This window comes from Oculina patagonica, chromosome 5 (genome assembly GCF_052425735.1).
Source record: "Oculina patagonica isolate OP01 chromosome 5, crgOcupat, whole genome shotgun sequence".
Lineage (NCBI taxonomy): Eukaryota > Metazoa > Cnidaria > Anthozoa > Scleractinia > Oculinidae > Oculina > Oculina patagonica.
The window spans coordinates 18,535,383-18,549,145 of NC_135762.1; the positions used below are offsets into that span (position 1 = coordinate 18,535,383).

General features: G+C 38.3%; 1 protein-coding gene and 1 long non-coding RNA gene across 5 annotated transcripts in view; one reads left to right on the forward strand and one right to left on the reverse strand.

The window, feature by feature from the left end:
* LOC144653125 (centriole and centriolar satellite protein OFD1-like) overlaps positions 1–6,340 on the forward strand; it is a 104,861-nt gene extending 98,521 nt beyond the window's left edge. For 3 of the 4 annotated variants that reach the window (XM_078513042.1, XM_078513043.1, XM_078513044.1), the window contains 2 exons: positions 3,738–3,903; positions 5,766–6,340. In XM_078513042.1, coding sequence (XP_078369168.1) covers positions 3,738–3,903; positions 5,766–5,897 — 298 coding nt within the window. In that variant the 3' untranslated portion in view covers positions 5,898–6,340. Of the gene's footprint in view, positions 1–3,737; positions 3,904–5,765 lie in introns of those variants that run through there. The other variant, XR_013570681.1, reaches the window with a different exon arrangement.
* A 5,992-nt stretch (positions 6,341–12,332) lies between these two features.
* On the reverse strand, positions 12,333–13,077 carry LOC144654564 (uncharacterized). Its single transcript, XR_013570932.1, has 2 exons — positions 12,598–13,077; positions 12,333–12,553 (listed from the first exon to the last, which is right to left on the reverse strand). It is a non-coding gene; the product is annotated as an uncharacterized LOC144654564 (long non-coding RNA).
* Positions 13,078–13,763: the final 686 nt, after the last annotated feature.

Consider the following 13,763-nt stretch of genomic DNA (forward strand, 5'->3'; position numbering starts at 1 on the left):
TGGGGTTTACCCGAATAATATTTTTAGACGTTGTAATATCATGACTCATCGCCAATAACAAAACACCGGCTGTGAAAAAAGCGTCGCGTGACGTGACAGTCAAGGCATGTTTGCACATGTCAAGGGCTTGCCTGAACATGGTATGCAAATTTTGTTTTTCCGCGTGGGTAAACAAAGTCGGGGAATTTACCGTGACTCATTAACACTTGCCAAAAAACGAACTCCAGCTGCGATAAAAGCGGTTAATTCAGAGGTGTTATTTGTCAAATCCCCTCCTCTTTGAAACATATTTGAAATCCCCGTGAGACATTAGTGGACCTGATATTGAGACTTTCATCAAGCAAGCAAACTCACACCACCATACTCTAAATTCAAGGAAAAATCTTTGACACTAAGACTGTATTTCTAGGCACAGTTATACAAACTGAATACAGGATATTCAAGGAGACACATTTCAAGCCGAAGGCAACAAAACCTTCCAGTACACCAAGTGTTAATAATGGATTTGTGAAAGGCGAAGCCTTAAGAATCCTTAGAACAATCTCCTCACAAGCTACTTTTGAGTAAAACAATTTTCAAACTTTAAAAAAAACTTGCTGGACATTTGCTTACAAATATACCTGATATACCCACACAACCTGATCAAAAAACGCCTATCAGGAATGAAATTCACGAGAAGGGTCTCAGACAAAGCAGAAAAAGAATAAATCTTTCACTTTGTTGCACAGCTCCAACCATCAGTGGAAAATATAAAGGAAGCTTTATACAAAATCAACCTCTACTTTACCCCATATAATTATTTGACGAACATTTCTAGGATTTTATAGGATTATAGGGCACACTTGACACCCTGACATCATAAACAATGCAAAGATTTCTGGACATCTCCAGATTTGTGTACTCTGGGGGTTGGCAGGTATGCCCTGACATTGTTTTCTTTCACCGCATCAGTGAAGCAGAAAATAGTGTACATACCATACAAACAAAGTCGTGAGTTAAAACTAATAGCAAAGTTAAACTTACACGACCACTGTTGAGGCATTTCCTTAAGAAAAAGAACCACTACAAATTTTCTGGTGGCTCAAAACCACTTTGATAACCTTCAACATCAACAAAAATTTCAAGCACATGTATTTGAAAAGAGTCTCGTCAATAAAACTTTTGAAATGCATAAACCATGAACGATATGACCCAATGGTATTCTGGGTAGACAGCCTTGGTAAGCTTAGTCATATTCATAAGACCCAATGCAAATATGGCGGCTGTTAATTTTCGGCTCCCAGAAGAATCATTTGTCAACAAAATTAAATTACTCTAACTTAAAGATAAAGTCAAAGTAAATCAGTGTATGAAGTTTAAAGGCTATACATTCATTTAATGGGAAGTTACAGGGGCATTTATATTGCCAAAAACATGAAAATGAGGCTAGGCAGGCCAGGGTGACTTTTTCCATACAAATCTCTAAAATTTGAATGAGTCATAACTTTGCAGCCATTTAACCCAAAACACTGAAACTTCTCAAAATAGCATAATATTTCATATATATTTAAGTGCCACCATCAGCGTTTTAAGAAACTTGACCAAACAGAAATGAATGACAACCATTTTGCATAAAGTCTATGGGTTTCTGATTTTATTGATAATCAAGATGTTTTCTTTCTTTGAGAGCCTTGAGAGCATGATTTATGCAACCTGTTTGATTATCAGTTTATTCTGTCACAGACGACGATTATTTTTTCCGATTTCCCAGTAAACATTTGGGCCGCATCGTTCACTTTTTACGCTTTTCCTGGGTCAACGATTCTTCAATCAGGTATACATGCATCTGCAGGTCATATATGAGTTATTACTCGGGCATATGAAAAACATTTTTGAGTTGTTTTGGAATAAAGCATTTAAAAATGTTCATCAAACAGCACAGAACTTACATGGCTCATTGCTGCTTGTACAGCAGTTACACCGGTAAACTGAAGGTTAAATTTTTTGTCTTCGGGTGACTTCTTCGTCGATGAACAAAGATATCGTTTCATTCATATTTTTGATTCCTGGTCCTCCCTCCTGCAATAAAGAGAATCTGAAAGGCCAACAAAGACAACAAAGCTAGCTAAATTTATGCATTCAATTTTCATCTCATTCAGTTTTTCCAATGCACCGCTTATTTTGATTTTTAAAAAAAGTTAAGTGTTCTGTCTTCAATTTGTGTCTTAAAACATTTTCTGACCTCTAAGCGTTTCTAAAGTCCGGCTTGTTCTGGTAACTAATTTCTAATCAATTTCACGCAGTTCAAAGCAGAATCGTGGCGGACAACCCTCCAGAGAATTCGAAGGGCACTTAATTTCAATGATTTTTTTTTCTATTTCTCTTAGGCCTGAATCCAAATATAATCTTTGGAATTTTAGCGATAACATTTTGCCTCATTATCCACCTTTACATTTTAGCTTTATAATGATATGGGAAAATCTCACTTGCATTTACTTTCAACACACTTAATTAATATACACGACTACAAAAACTAGTTTCGTCAGAAGACCTCAAGTTCGTCAGTTGGTAGCCATATGCTGTTAAGAATTTTAAATTTCAGACGACTTCATATAACATTGCACAAAGAATAACCCTAGTATCTGTAGGCAACTATAACGCTATATAAATCAAAAAACACAAAAATAATAATAATATAAAAATAATTGCTAACGAAATCTAAAATAACAACGGGAATAACAGTAAACATACATGTAGCAGTAACTTAAAACAAAATACAAAATATATCCAAAGAATAAGAAAACAGAGTTCAGAGTGTTCACCAGAGTTCACCATGAATGTCACAGGAACGTTTAAGAATGATGCGATGTTGAGGCAGATCACGGAATCGGTGATGATCAATCAAACCAAAGAGGATCAACTGATCAAGACGAAAGAAGAGTGGGCGTATTTCCGGATCTCAAGAGCTGTTGTCACGCAATCATGAAATTGTAGCTACAAGCATTTCTTTGTATTTTATGGCACAACAGGAACTGAACTCTGAACTCTGTTTTCTTATTCTTTGGATATATTTTTTGGATATATTTTGATATATTTGGATATATTTTGTTTTAAGTTACTGCTATGTTTACTGCTATTCCCGTTGTTATTTTAGATTTCGTTAGCAATTATTTTTATATTATTATTATTTTTGTGTTTTTTGATTTATATAGCGTTATAGTTGCCTACAGATACTAGGGTTATTCTTTGTGCAATGTTATATGAAGTCGTCTGAAATTTAAAATTCTTAACAGCATATAGCAACCAACTGACGAGGTCTTCTGACAAAACTAGTTTTTGTAGTCGTGTATATTAATTAAGTGTGTTGAAAGTAAATGCAAATTAGATTTTCCTATATCATTATGATGTTCAGTAATACTTTCTTGGCTTCGGCGAACAGAATTTTTACAAAGGCATTTTAGCTTTTTAGCCTTTTTGTTCCGTTCTTTATCTTCTCATACGCATTTGAACATTTTATGGAATTTGCGCATTAAAAGTATTATTATTATTATTATTATTATTATTATTATTTCTTTTGCGTTTGCAGCAGCTACATGTATATTCTAAAATGCAAGAAAGATCATAGCACGTCATTTCACTCCCTCGAATGGTTGATAGAACCTCAGAACCCTGACTCTGGTTCTCCCAATGTCGGGAGCAAAATGACGTGGCTGTGAGAATGAAACACAAGTTTTATCCTTTTAAATACTGCCCAACAGCATGGAATCTTTACCAAAAGAAGAAGAGTCCCCTGCAGGAGAAGCAACCAAAACAGGGGACGGAAGCACATCACTAACAGATACTGCCATGGATGAAACCAGTAGCACTGTTGTTATGATAGCTCAGAGCAAGGTGCTATTTGATCGGCTAGAAATGGAGGCCAAGGTTAGTTTGGGGTATTTTGTCATTGAAGTTTTTTCTCAATCTTGCATTTTAGTGTGAGTGGTTGTCAAATGTTTAACATCTTAAAGGTCAAATTAACCCAAATTTAGACATTCTTTGTTTCGTCATTTATCAACCAAACACAAACAATTTAAAAATATCTGGTTTGTAGCCAGGCATGATAAGATTTAAAATATTTTATACAAAGTCGATACCGGCTTTAAAGATTATGTTCAGGACGTTTCGGCTGGTGATGTGGCCTTCTTCAGCAATATGTAAATTTGTAAATGGCGTCCCTGGTTTTATTGGAATAAAAAGCTAAAAATGCAGAAAAAGGCGATAATGAATGTGCTGAACTAAAAAGGGGGTTTGGAATTCTAAAACGCGAATAAAAAGCATAACAATTGGGAGTTGCATGTAATTTAAAATTGTTAAGGTTGTTATACCTTTCTGGGAATGCTACATGTTCATTAATAGAGTTTACATCTTAGACTGAATGCCATGCTTCGAGGGAAAGTCTTTGTCTCCATGTTGACGAACTGTTGATTATGTCAACATTTTCCAGATCAATTTCATGATGGTTGAGCAAATGGTGTTCGGCCAATAGGGAATTTCTGTTCACTGTGCGTGTGTGTACATTGGCCAGACCTCGCACACACTCAAAACACGCATCAAGGAACATGCTAAAGCAATAACAACAATGGACAGAAATTCCCTATTGCCCGAACACCAATTGCTCATCCATATGGAATGGAACGAGCTCCGACTTTTTTTATGTCATAATTGGTGTTTTTAATGGCTTTGTGATTGAAGTGCGCGTTCACGTGCACGCCTGTACAGGCTTATCAACAAATTGAATTTCTTATTATGCATGCTTGCCATATCAACATATCAACGAACTAAAAGTGCTTATATGATCATAACAAATATTTTAGTTAGTTCTTAGCCGTTTCTAACTGGTGAAAAATCCTTTCTACCATCGTAATTGAGATGCTTCGCGATCTTACAGCACAACAACAGTGACATCATAATTGGTGTTTTTGCAACCTCGCTTGGGACGAAGTTGGTGTTTACGACAATTTCCAACAATTTTCCTGAGCTCTCTACGATTATACAGGCCAAAAATAAGCATTTTTAACTTGAAATATCTCTGTGGTTCAAAGTCTAATTACTTTTAAACTTTGGAATCTTTATTTGGTTCCTAATTAGCACATTGATAGAAAAAAAACCTAATTTGAGTTCATTTGACCTTTAACAATCCTCTTTTTAACTTACTGGTGTATATAACCTTACTTATGAGTTTATGTTAGGTTTTTTGAATTGAATCTGATTTTTTTGGAAGATTTTTTTTTAATTCAGTAAAGGCGTGTTTAAAATACAAGAAATATTTGTCGGCAGTTCAAACTTTAGCGCGCCATTAATGACCTTGGACAGCAGAGATGTGCGCGCACAGTGCTCATTGGAAGATTGGGGACCACATAATGCTGATGAATATTTGCCACATTTATGTGACGAGTCGTCTACACAAGCAATTTTTTCGTATGTGACAATTTTCATTTGTCACATAAAAGCTGATACGCCAGCTTCTCGACAAATATATTTGTTACATAAATTTGGCCGTTTTTCTCATATACATGAGCAAATAAAGCTTTTCACATAAAAATTGCTTGTGTAAATGAGCCTTAACTGAAGGTTCAGTATTTCAGTAGGTAGTTTAGATGTTTCTTCGCCTAGCTGTTTACACTATCATCATCATCATCATCATCATTATTATAATAATTATTAGGTGTGTGTTATAGCTTAAATTAGTGCTCTACATTCTAATGGACGGCAATTGTTTTGATGAAGTTGTTTTTGTATCGCAGGAATTAGAAGAATCCTATCAGAAGTTCCAGACACGTATCAATCAAATGGAACTAGATGTCTATCCTACTATGCGTTCACTGGATTTACAAAATTCGGCTCAAAACCTAATACCAAGTACTTTATTTGAATAAAAACTACTCTCATGAAACCAATGTGCTTTTTTCTCTACTTTTAGTAGAGTAGTAATAGTAAAAACAACATTCGGGTAGTAAACTGCATTCAAATGAAGAGATTTCTCGCTGCTCGATTTGTCGCAAGGAAACGAAAGAGACTGCTTACAGTTTCCTGGGGTAGTCACATCCTTTGCGAGTTTTCTCCATGTAGTCCAAATATGAAAGTTCAAACGTTTTACTTTACAATACAGTTGTCTTTATTTACACTTCTAGCATTTGCTCTGTATACTGTAATTTACTTTAAATTATCATAAAACAAAACTGTGTGTTATGTAATTTCATAACTGACATTATTTTACCTTTGAATCAGTCTCTTTAAAATATTTGTCAAATTTGGAAAGAAACGTTTATATAGCTTTATGAAACTGATACAACTCAAATTAAGGCAATTTTTAAAACTATTGATATTTCATTTATTGTTTATTTCCCGAATTGTATGACATGCTCTGTGAGCGGTCAAGTTGAGCAAATTTCGTTCTGCAAATGGCTACCCAAACGGTCAAGATGGAGCCATCTTGACCTTTCTGGATAGCCCGTTGTGTTCCTGCGAGCCTAAAAAAAGGTTTTCGTCGTTAGTTTGTACAATGAAAACTGTTTTACAAGAAAACACAGAGACTCTCTGTCTGCCTTTGACGATATGGAGTTCAATAATAAAGAAGTGGGTCTTAAAGAATGAAAGCAAAACAAAAACAAAATTGATTTGTAGATTTAAGCCATTTCAAAACGCTTTTGTTAGCCAGAAAGAAGTGAACTTTTTCCTGTTTGGTTGCATCGTGCCCTTTATTTCAACTCGATCCATTCAAGATTTGGCACTCACTAAAAAAACACAAATCATTTGCTTTTTGGCGCCCTGCGAGTCATTTAATGACTCCTTTATTGACCAAGCTTGTTTGGTAAATTTTGTGGGAAATTGCCCTCGTTCTTTTTGGGGGTGTATTCAAACCTGGGCTAGACCATATCCTACCTTATGGCCCACCCAAAATTTTATATTTTTACCCAAAAAGGGAAAAAAAATAACCACTTACCAGTCAGGAATCAAGCATTGAGAGGTTGAGGGATGGCCACCGTCGTTTTCATCTGGTCAGTATAAAATGTGGACTGCGGACTAGGGACTGGGTATAAAACACAGACTAAGGTGTAAAATAGGAGCAAAAGAACGCCCACTATTCCAACTGAAATTTAATTCGCTGCGTGTCAAGCTCTTTGTCGCAGCGGCTTGGTTTAAAGCAGTACACACGGAGCGACTTGCTGCAGAGACCTGTCGCTGCGACTTGTCGCCTAATTAAACTTTTCGCATCAATCCTTTTGTTTTGCGTAGTTAATTTTGCTATGGCATTTCTGTGGTTTTTGTAGGCACCCCTGATTATTTCTTGTTCATAAAGCTCGCCACGTTTGCTGTTTTCAACCATTTTTCTGATGGAACTGTCGCTTCCCGCAGAAAAAGTTTACGCTGAGCGGCACTTGCCGCACTCATTTCCAATATAAGGTCAAACATAGGTATATGAGCTTATAACTGGGATTCAGTGAACCAATCAGAAAGCTTGAAATGCAATATCCGAGGTTGAGAATTAAATAAAAAACAAGAACACAAGCTAAAAAGCTTTCATGTACGTTCTCTTTGTCGTATCCTTGGAATTCACTGGAGTGACAAAGACAGAAACTCTTATGAGTTTCTGGTGGCCTTCCAACCTTGTACACACTGCTCAGATATCGCACGCTTCGCTGGCTCGGTCATGTTCGCCGGATGGAGTATGGCCACATTCTGAAGGATACCCTTTATGGCAAGATAACTTCTGGCATGAGATTCGTCGGTGTTATATGAAAGCTCTGAACATCAGCACAAATAGCTGGGAGGGGTGGCAGCAGATCGCAGCAGGTGGCGCAGTGTACTAAAAAAGCAACTGAAGCTGCGCGAAGAGAAGATTCAAAACCTGGCTGAGGAAAAGAGAGTCAGGCAGAAGACACGAACCTCCTGCGAAATAGTCTACCTCTCGATTCTCGTGTTGTTTGCTTTATGTTCGTATTTCAAAACCTATCTATTTCACAATACCTTTCTCCTATTTCAATTATAGTTGTCAATCATCTTTAATCATCTGACAACTAAATATAACATCCGGTTGTAATGCTACGCAGGACCACAGTTCCGGTCATCAGCAAGGGACTTACATTTGTTCCTGTGGAAAAGAACACGGACGAGTTCCAAGTGAAGGCAGATTGAAAATTTCTACCGTCGTCTTCGCTTGAAGGCTAACTTTTCTGATTCTTCTGCCGATAGAGCGATCCCAGTACGTACGATGACGGCCCCTTTACGAAATACAGCACTAGGGTATCAAACTGGACACCACCTGAAGGAAAGTTTTCCGCTTTGGAACATAACATCAACCTCTGCCATCGAAAAATCAACACGAAAACAACCTATTCCAACTTATCTCTCAAAAGGAAGCACTGCAGCGGCTCAGTCAACGTGACGACGTCGTAATCAACCCTGCAGACAAAGGTGGTGCAATCGTGGTATGGGCGCGAACCTTATACCTCAAGGTAGCTCAGCGCCAACCGTTATGACGTGAGATTTTACCAGCGCCTCAATAATGATAACACCCAAGAAAAACAAGGGCGTCATAAAATCTGTTGTGCGGAACATGACAGCGGCCGCGAATTACCACCATCAGCCAACAATTTGATTGTGTCCAGTCCACGGACATCGCGGTTCTACTTTCTTAGGATTCATTAGCCCAATAATTAAGGAAGGCCAATTGTATCGGCCTGTAGCTGTTGTACAGAAAACATCTCCGTTACCTGGATGAAATTATGGCTCCCCTTGTTCGTGGACTCAACACTTACATCAAGGACACAAATCATGCCCTGCAGATTTTAGATTTCTTTAGTTTCAACAATGACGACCACAACCAGTGCTTTATATTTACCATGGATGACTGCGGTCTTCAGGCTTTGGCCCACTTCCTTGACAAACGACCTGTCCTAGATCCTCCAACGTCTATTCACTCACTCTAACACGACTTGCAGAACTTTTGTTGACTCTCAACACATTCTCTTTCAATGCGAAGTTCTATCAACAAGTAGGAGGAGTGGCCATGGGAAGCAATATGGCCCAAATTACGCATGCCTATTTGTTGGTTACGTAGAGGAGGCTATCATGTCTCAGTACTCTGGTTTTGTGCCGCAACTCCACAAGACATACATTGAAAATTTCGTAGGTGCTGCTTTCTATTCGCGTCAGGATCTGGAAGATTTCATTCACTTTGTCTCCAACGTTCATCCCTCGCTTCAGTTCACACACACCATCTCCCAGACTGAGGTACCATTCTTGGATATTACCTTACACATTATCTGGAAACCGCTTACACACCTCAGTGTACTATAAAGACACTGACACACACAGCTATCTTCACTTCGAGTCCTCACACACTCGACATTCGAAGAACAGCATTCCACACAGTCTGCTACTGCGGCTTCGTCGTCTCTGCTCTGATGATGACGATTTCAATGCGAGAGCACGTGAAATGTGCGTGTTTTTTTTTGAACGACGTGGCTACCCCTCGACGAACCTCCAAAGGCAACTTTGCAAAATCCAAAGCACGAACAGCCTGGATACCATCTACAGCCCAAGAGTTGACAATGCCCAAATGAGATAATTCCTTTGGTATTAACCTACCACCCTCTCAACGAGCGCACAAATAAAATTCTTCTCGGCAACTTAAACATCTTGAGGGATGACCCCGAGACTGCGCGGATTTTTCCTTCTGCCCTCCTCGTGGCTTATTGACACAATCGCAACCTTCGAAGCTATTTGGTGCACACTACTATGAGATGCAATACCAAAGATCCAGCCGGTACTACTCCCTGCAATCATCCCCATTGTCGCACCTGTGAATATATGATTCCATCTGTTACTGTTGACGGCCCACTGGCTCCTTTACCATCAAAGAACATTTCAGCTGCCAGTCCAGTAACCTGATCTACAGTATCTCTTGCTTGTCGTCGTTGCTCCGCCCTTTACTTCGGTGAAACCAGACGTACCCTCAGAGAACGCTTCGGCAAACACCTTAGAAGTATAGATAAGAGGGTACCCGTTTTCCCGTGGCGAAGCACTTGAACAAAGAACATCATTCGATCTCTGATGCAATGACGCCCAAATTCGTGGAATCAGACTTTGCACCTGCAACAACATCAACCAGAAGCACGGGGCACTGTGCGACCATGCTGGATGAACGTCAACTTTGCTAGAACGTTATTTTCAAATGCTCGGCTAGTTTGTTGTGTTTTCTTTGGCGACGTAAATGGCTTCTAACAGAGGGAAAACTCTTTCTCTCATCGGTTTGAGCCGATGTAACGAACACTGACTGAGTTTCTTTGAGTACTTTATTCGTATATAAATCATTTTAGACTGTCCCTAGCCATAGCCATTTTTTCGACTTATTTGCTTGTTTACAAGCAAATGCCGAGTTTTGAATTTTTGTAAACGTTCAAGACACTGTTTTAATTTCTCAAGGGAATATTTTAATTTCTCAAGGGAATACTTTTTGCTGTGGGTGATAAAAACGTCACTCCATAAGAATGCATCAGCACTTCCGATTCCGAAGTATTATGCAATTTGGCCTCAACAAAAGAAAAAGGTACAAGGCAAGCAACTTCGAGGGCCTGTCCGTGTCGAGACTACAGTCTTTTTTTCCATTTTCACGTTTTGCTCTTTATCTAACTTTTTGAAAATTAAAGGTTAATATTTTTCAAAGATATCTGCCATTATTAAATTCTCAACCTCGGATATTGCATTTCTAGCTTTCTGATTGGTTTACTGAATCCCGGTTATCAGCTCGTATACCTATGTTTGACCTTATATGGGAAATGAGTGCGGCAAGTGCCGCTCAGCGTAAAATTTTTCTGTGGGAAGTGACAGTTCCATCAGAAAAATGGTTGAAAGAAGCAAATTTGGCGAGCTTTATGAACAAGAAATAATCAGCGGTGCCTACAAAAACCACAGAAATGCCATAGTAAAATTAACTACGCAAAACAAAAGGATTGATGCGAAAAGTTTAATTAATAATACTTGTAAACGCAAACAATGAAATATTGCCTTTTCCTTCTACAATAATTGCGAACATTTGGAAACGATGACCAGTGACTTTATGTATGTGTTATTAAAAGACTGGGAAGGTTAGAGCACGGCACGATTCATTAAAGGATAATCAGTAAAAGAGTAATGAAACTCTATACAAGACAGATATGTATATAATACCCGTGGAAAAGAAAATAAGAAGAAAAAAAGAATGTGAGCCACAGGGTATGAGAGTCGATCCCAGGTCACACGCTTTAGAACGCAGAACTGTACCACTGAGCCATCGGTTTGCTAGGTAATTAAAAAGATGAAAAAAGTAATTCTTATACCTAAGCGAACTGTTATATGTTCACCCTCTTGTAATAAAGTTGATTATTATTATTAATCCCTATAATGAATATTTTCCATCGATACTATACTGTTCAAAGGAACGATTCAAATATATATAAAACGCATTCACGAGTAGGTCATAGACCTCTTTGATTTGATGGGTTTTTGCTTCGTTGGCAAAGGTGTGAATATAGAATCACTTAAAAAGGTGTGGAAATTAATCAGTGCACCCTGGGGATTCAAATAAAACCATCTATAGCTATTTGAAAAAGTTGAAATTGTTTCCCGCCCTTGTTTAGGCCCTTTTTTCATGGGTTTTTTGCCTATTGTCAATGGTGTGAAGATAGAATCACTTTAAAAAGTGTGGAAATTAATCAGTGCACCCTGGGAATTCGAATAAAACCATTTATAGCCATTTGAAAAAGTTGAAATTGTTACCCGCCCTTGTTTGGGCCCTTTTTTGATGGGTTTTTTGGCTTTATTGTCAAAGGTGTGAATATAGAATCACTTAAAAGGGTGTGGAAATTAATCAGTGCACCCTGGGGATTCGAATAAAACCATTTTTAGCCATTTGAAAAAGTTGAAATGGTTTCCCGCCCTTGTTTGGGCCCCTTTTTGATGGGTTTTTGGCTTTATTGTCAAAGGTGTGAATATAGAATCACTTAAAAAGGTGTGGAAATTAATCAGTGCACCCTGGGGATTGGAATAAAACCATTTTTAGCCATTTGAAAAAGTTGAAATGGTTTCCCGCCCTTGTTTGGGCCCCTTTTTGATGGGTTTTTGGCTTTATTGTCAAAGGTGTGAATATAGAATCACTTAAAAAGGTGTGGAAATTAATCAGTGCACCCTGGGGATTCGAATAAACCCATTTTTAGCCATTTGAAAAAGTTGAAATGGTTTCCCACCCTTGTTTGGGCCCCTTTTTGATGGGTTTTTGGCTTTATTGTCATTAATGTTCCCAACCCATGAAGTCAAAACAAGACAACAAGTTCAGTGGGAGAAAAGGGGTAAGGGATGAAGTGCTCGAGTTGCCAATCAGAATCATCAATAGGAATCATGCAGGGTACATGTATCACAGGTTAGTTGGTTGGCAACGAGAGACTGGAATCCTCTCCTTCCTTTCAGAAAGCCCTAGTTCCCAAGAACCTGGGGTCCTAATCTCTAGGACCCTTGGGAACAAACACAACCACATGCCCTGGTTCCCAAGAACCTGGGGTCCTAATCTCTAGGACCCTTGGGAACGTTCCCAAGAACCTGGGGTCCTAATCTCTAGGACCCTTGGGAACAAACACAACCACATGCCCTGGTTCCCAAGAACCTGGGGTCCTAATCTCTAGGACCCTTGGGAACAATCACAACAACCAACAACAGCAACACTATAAGGGGAAAGCTGACCCTGTGAGGCTATGGGGCAAAAGGGCGAATGGTACAGAGCACTTCATCCCCTCCCGTGGTTTATTAACTATAAGGAAAGACAATGCTTAATTAAGATGGTCTAAAGCTATTGAAGAAGTTCAGAAGAGACAGTAATCGAATAACAGAATGGTCGAGTTAGTGTATGCCAGCTCGACACTAAAGCTAACGGTTACATGTATATCAATATCTCAAAAGCAGACACATTGCTCAAGTCCAACAGCTCTAAGCCTGAGTAAGCATACAAAATGGTAACAATATAAAAAACAATTCTGTAAGCAGGCATGCTGCTTAAGTCCATCAGCTCTAAACGTAAGTTAGCATACAAAATGGAAATAATAATAATAATTATAACAATGTCTATAAATACGGGCTTGCTTCCTTAGTCCATCAGCTATGGCTTACGTTTGTAAATAATAATAATAATAAAATAAACACCCTCAACATAGCCGGATATGTGCATAGAACTAGAACATTGCCTACATTTTTACAAATACTAAGCTAAAAGAGAACCAAAGAGGGTTGGGTGGGTGGGGATTAATGTGAAAACTCTTCTAGGGAGCTCACAGAATTTGAAGTAAAACTACTCAAGTCTAGATAAAACCGCATGGCCTTGATTGACATAATAGAAAAGGGGCGATGTGATTGGCCAGCTCGAATAGCGCATCACACTCTAGAAGTGAATTTGACCTTTGAATGTAACGCAAGAGTGATAGTCTTGCAGCATATTGCGTGACAGATCTGCATATTTGAATAGAGTGATCTCATGACTTCTCTGAACTCCTTTCATGGTTGTCACATTAACTTTAATTTATATTACATGTAAATTGGCATTTATATTACATATAAATTTGCTAAGGTGTGAATATAGAATCACTTAAAAAGGTGTGGAAATTAATCAGTGCACCCTGGGGATTCGAATAAAACCATTTTTAGCCATTTGAAAAAGTTGAAATGGTTTCCCGCCCTTGTTTGGGCCCCTTTTTGATGGGTTTTTGGCTTTATTG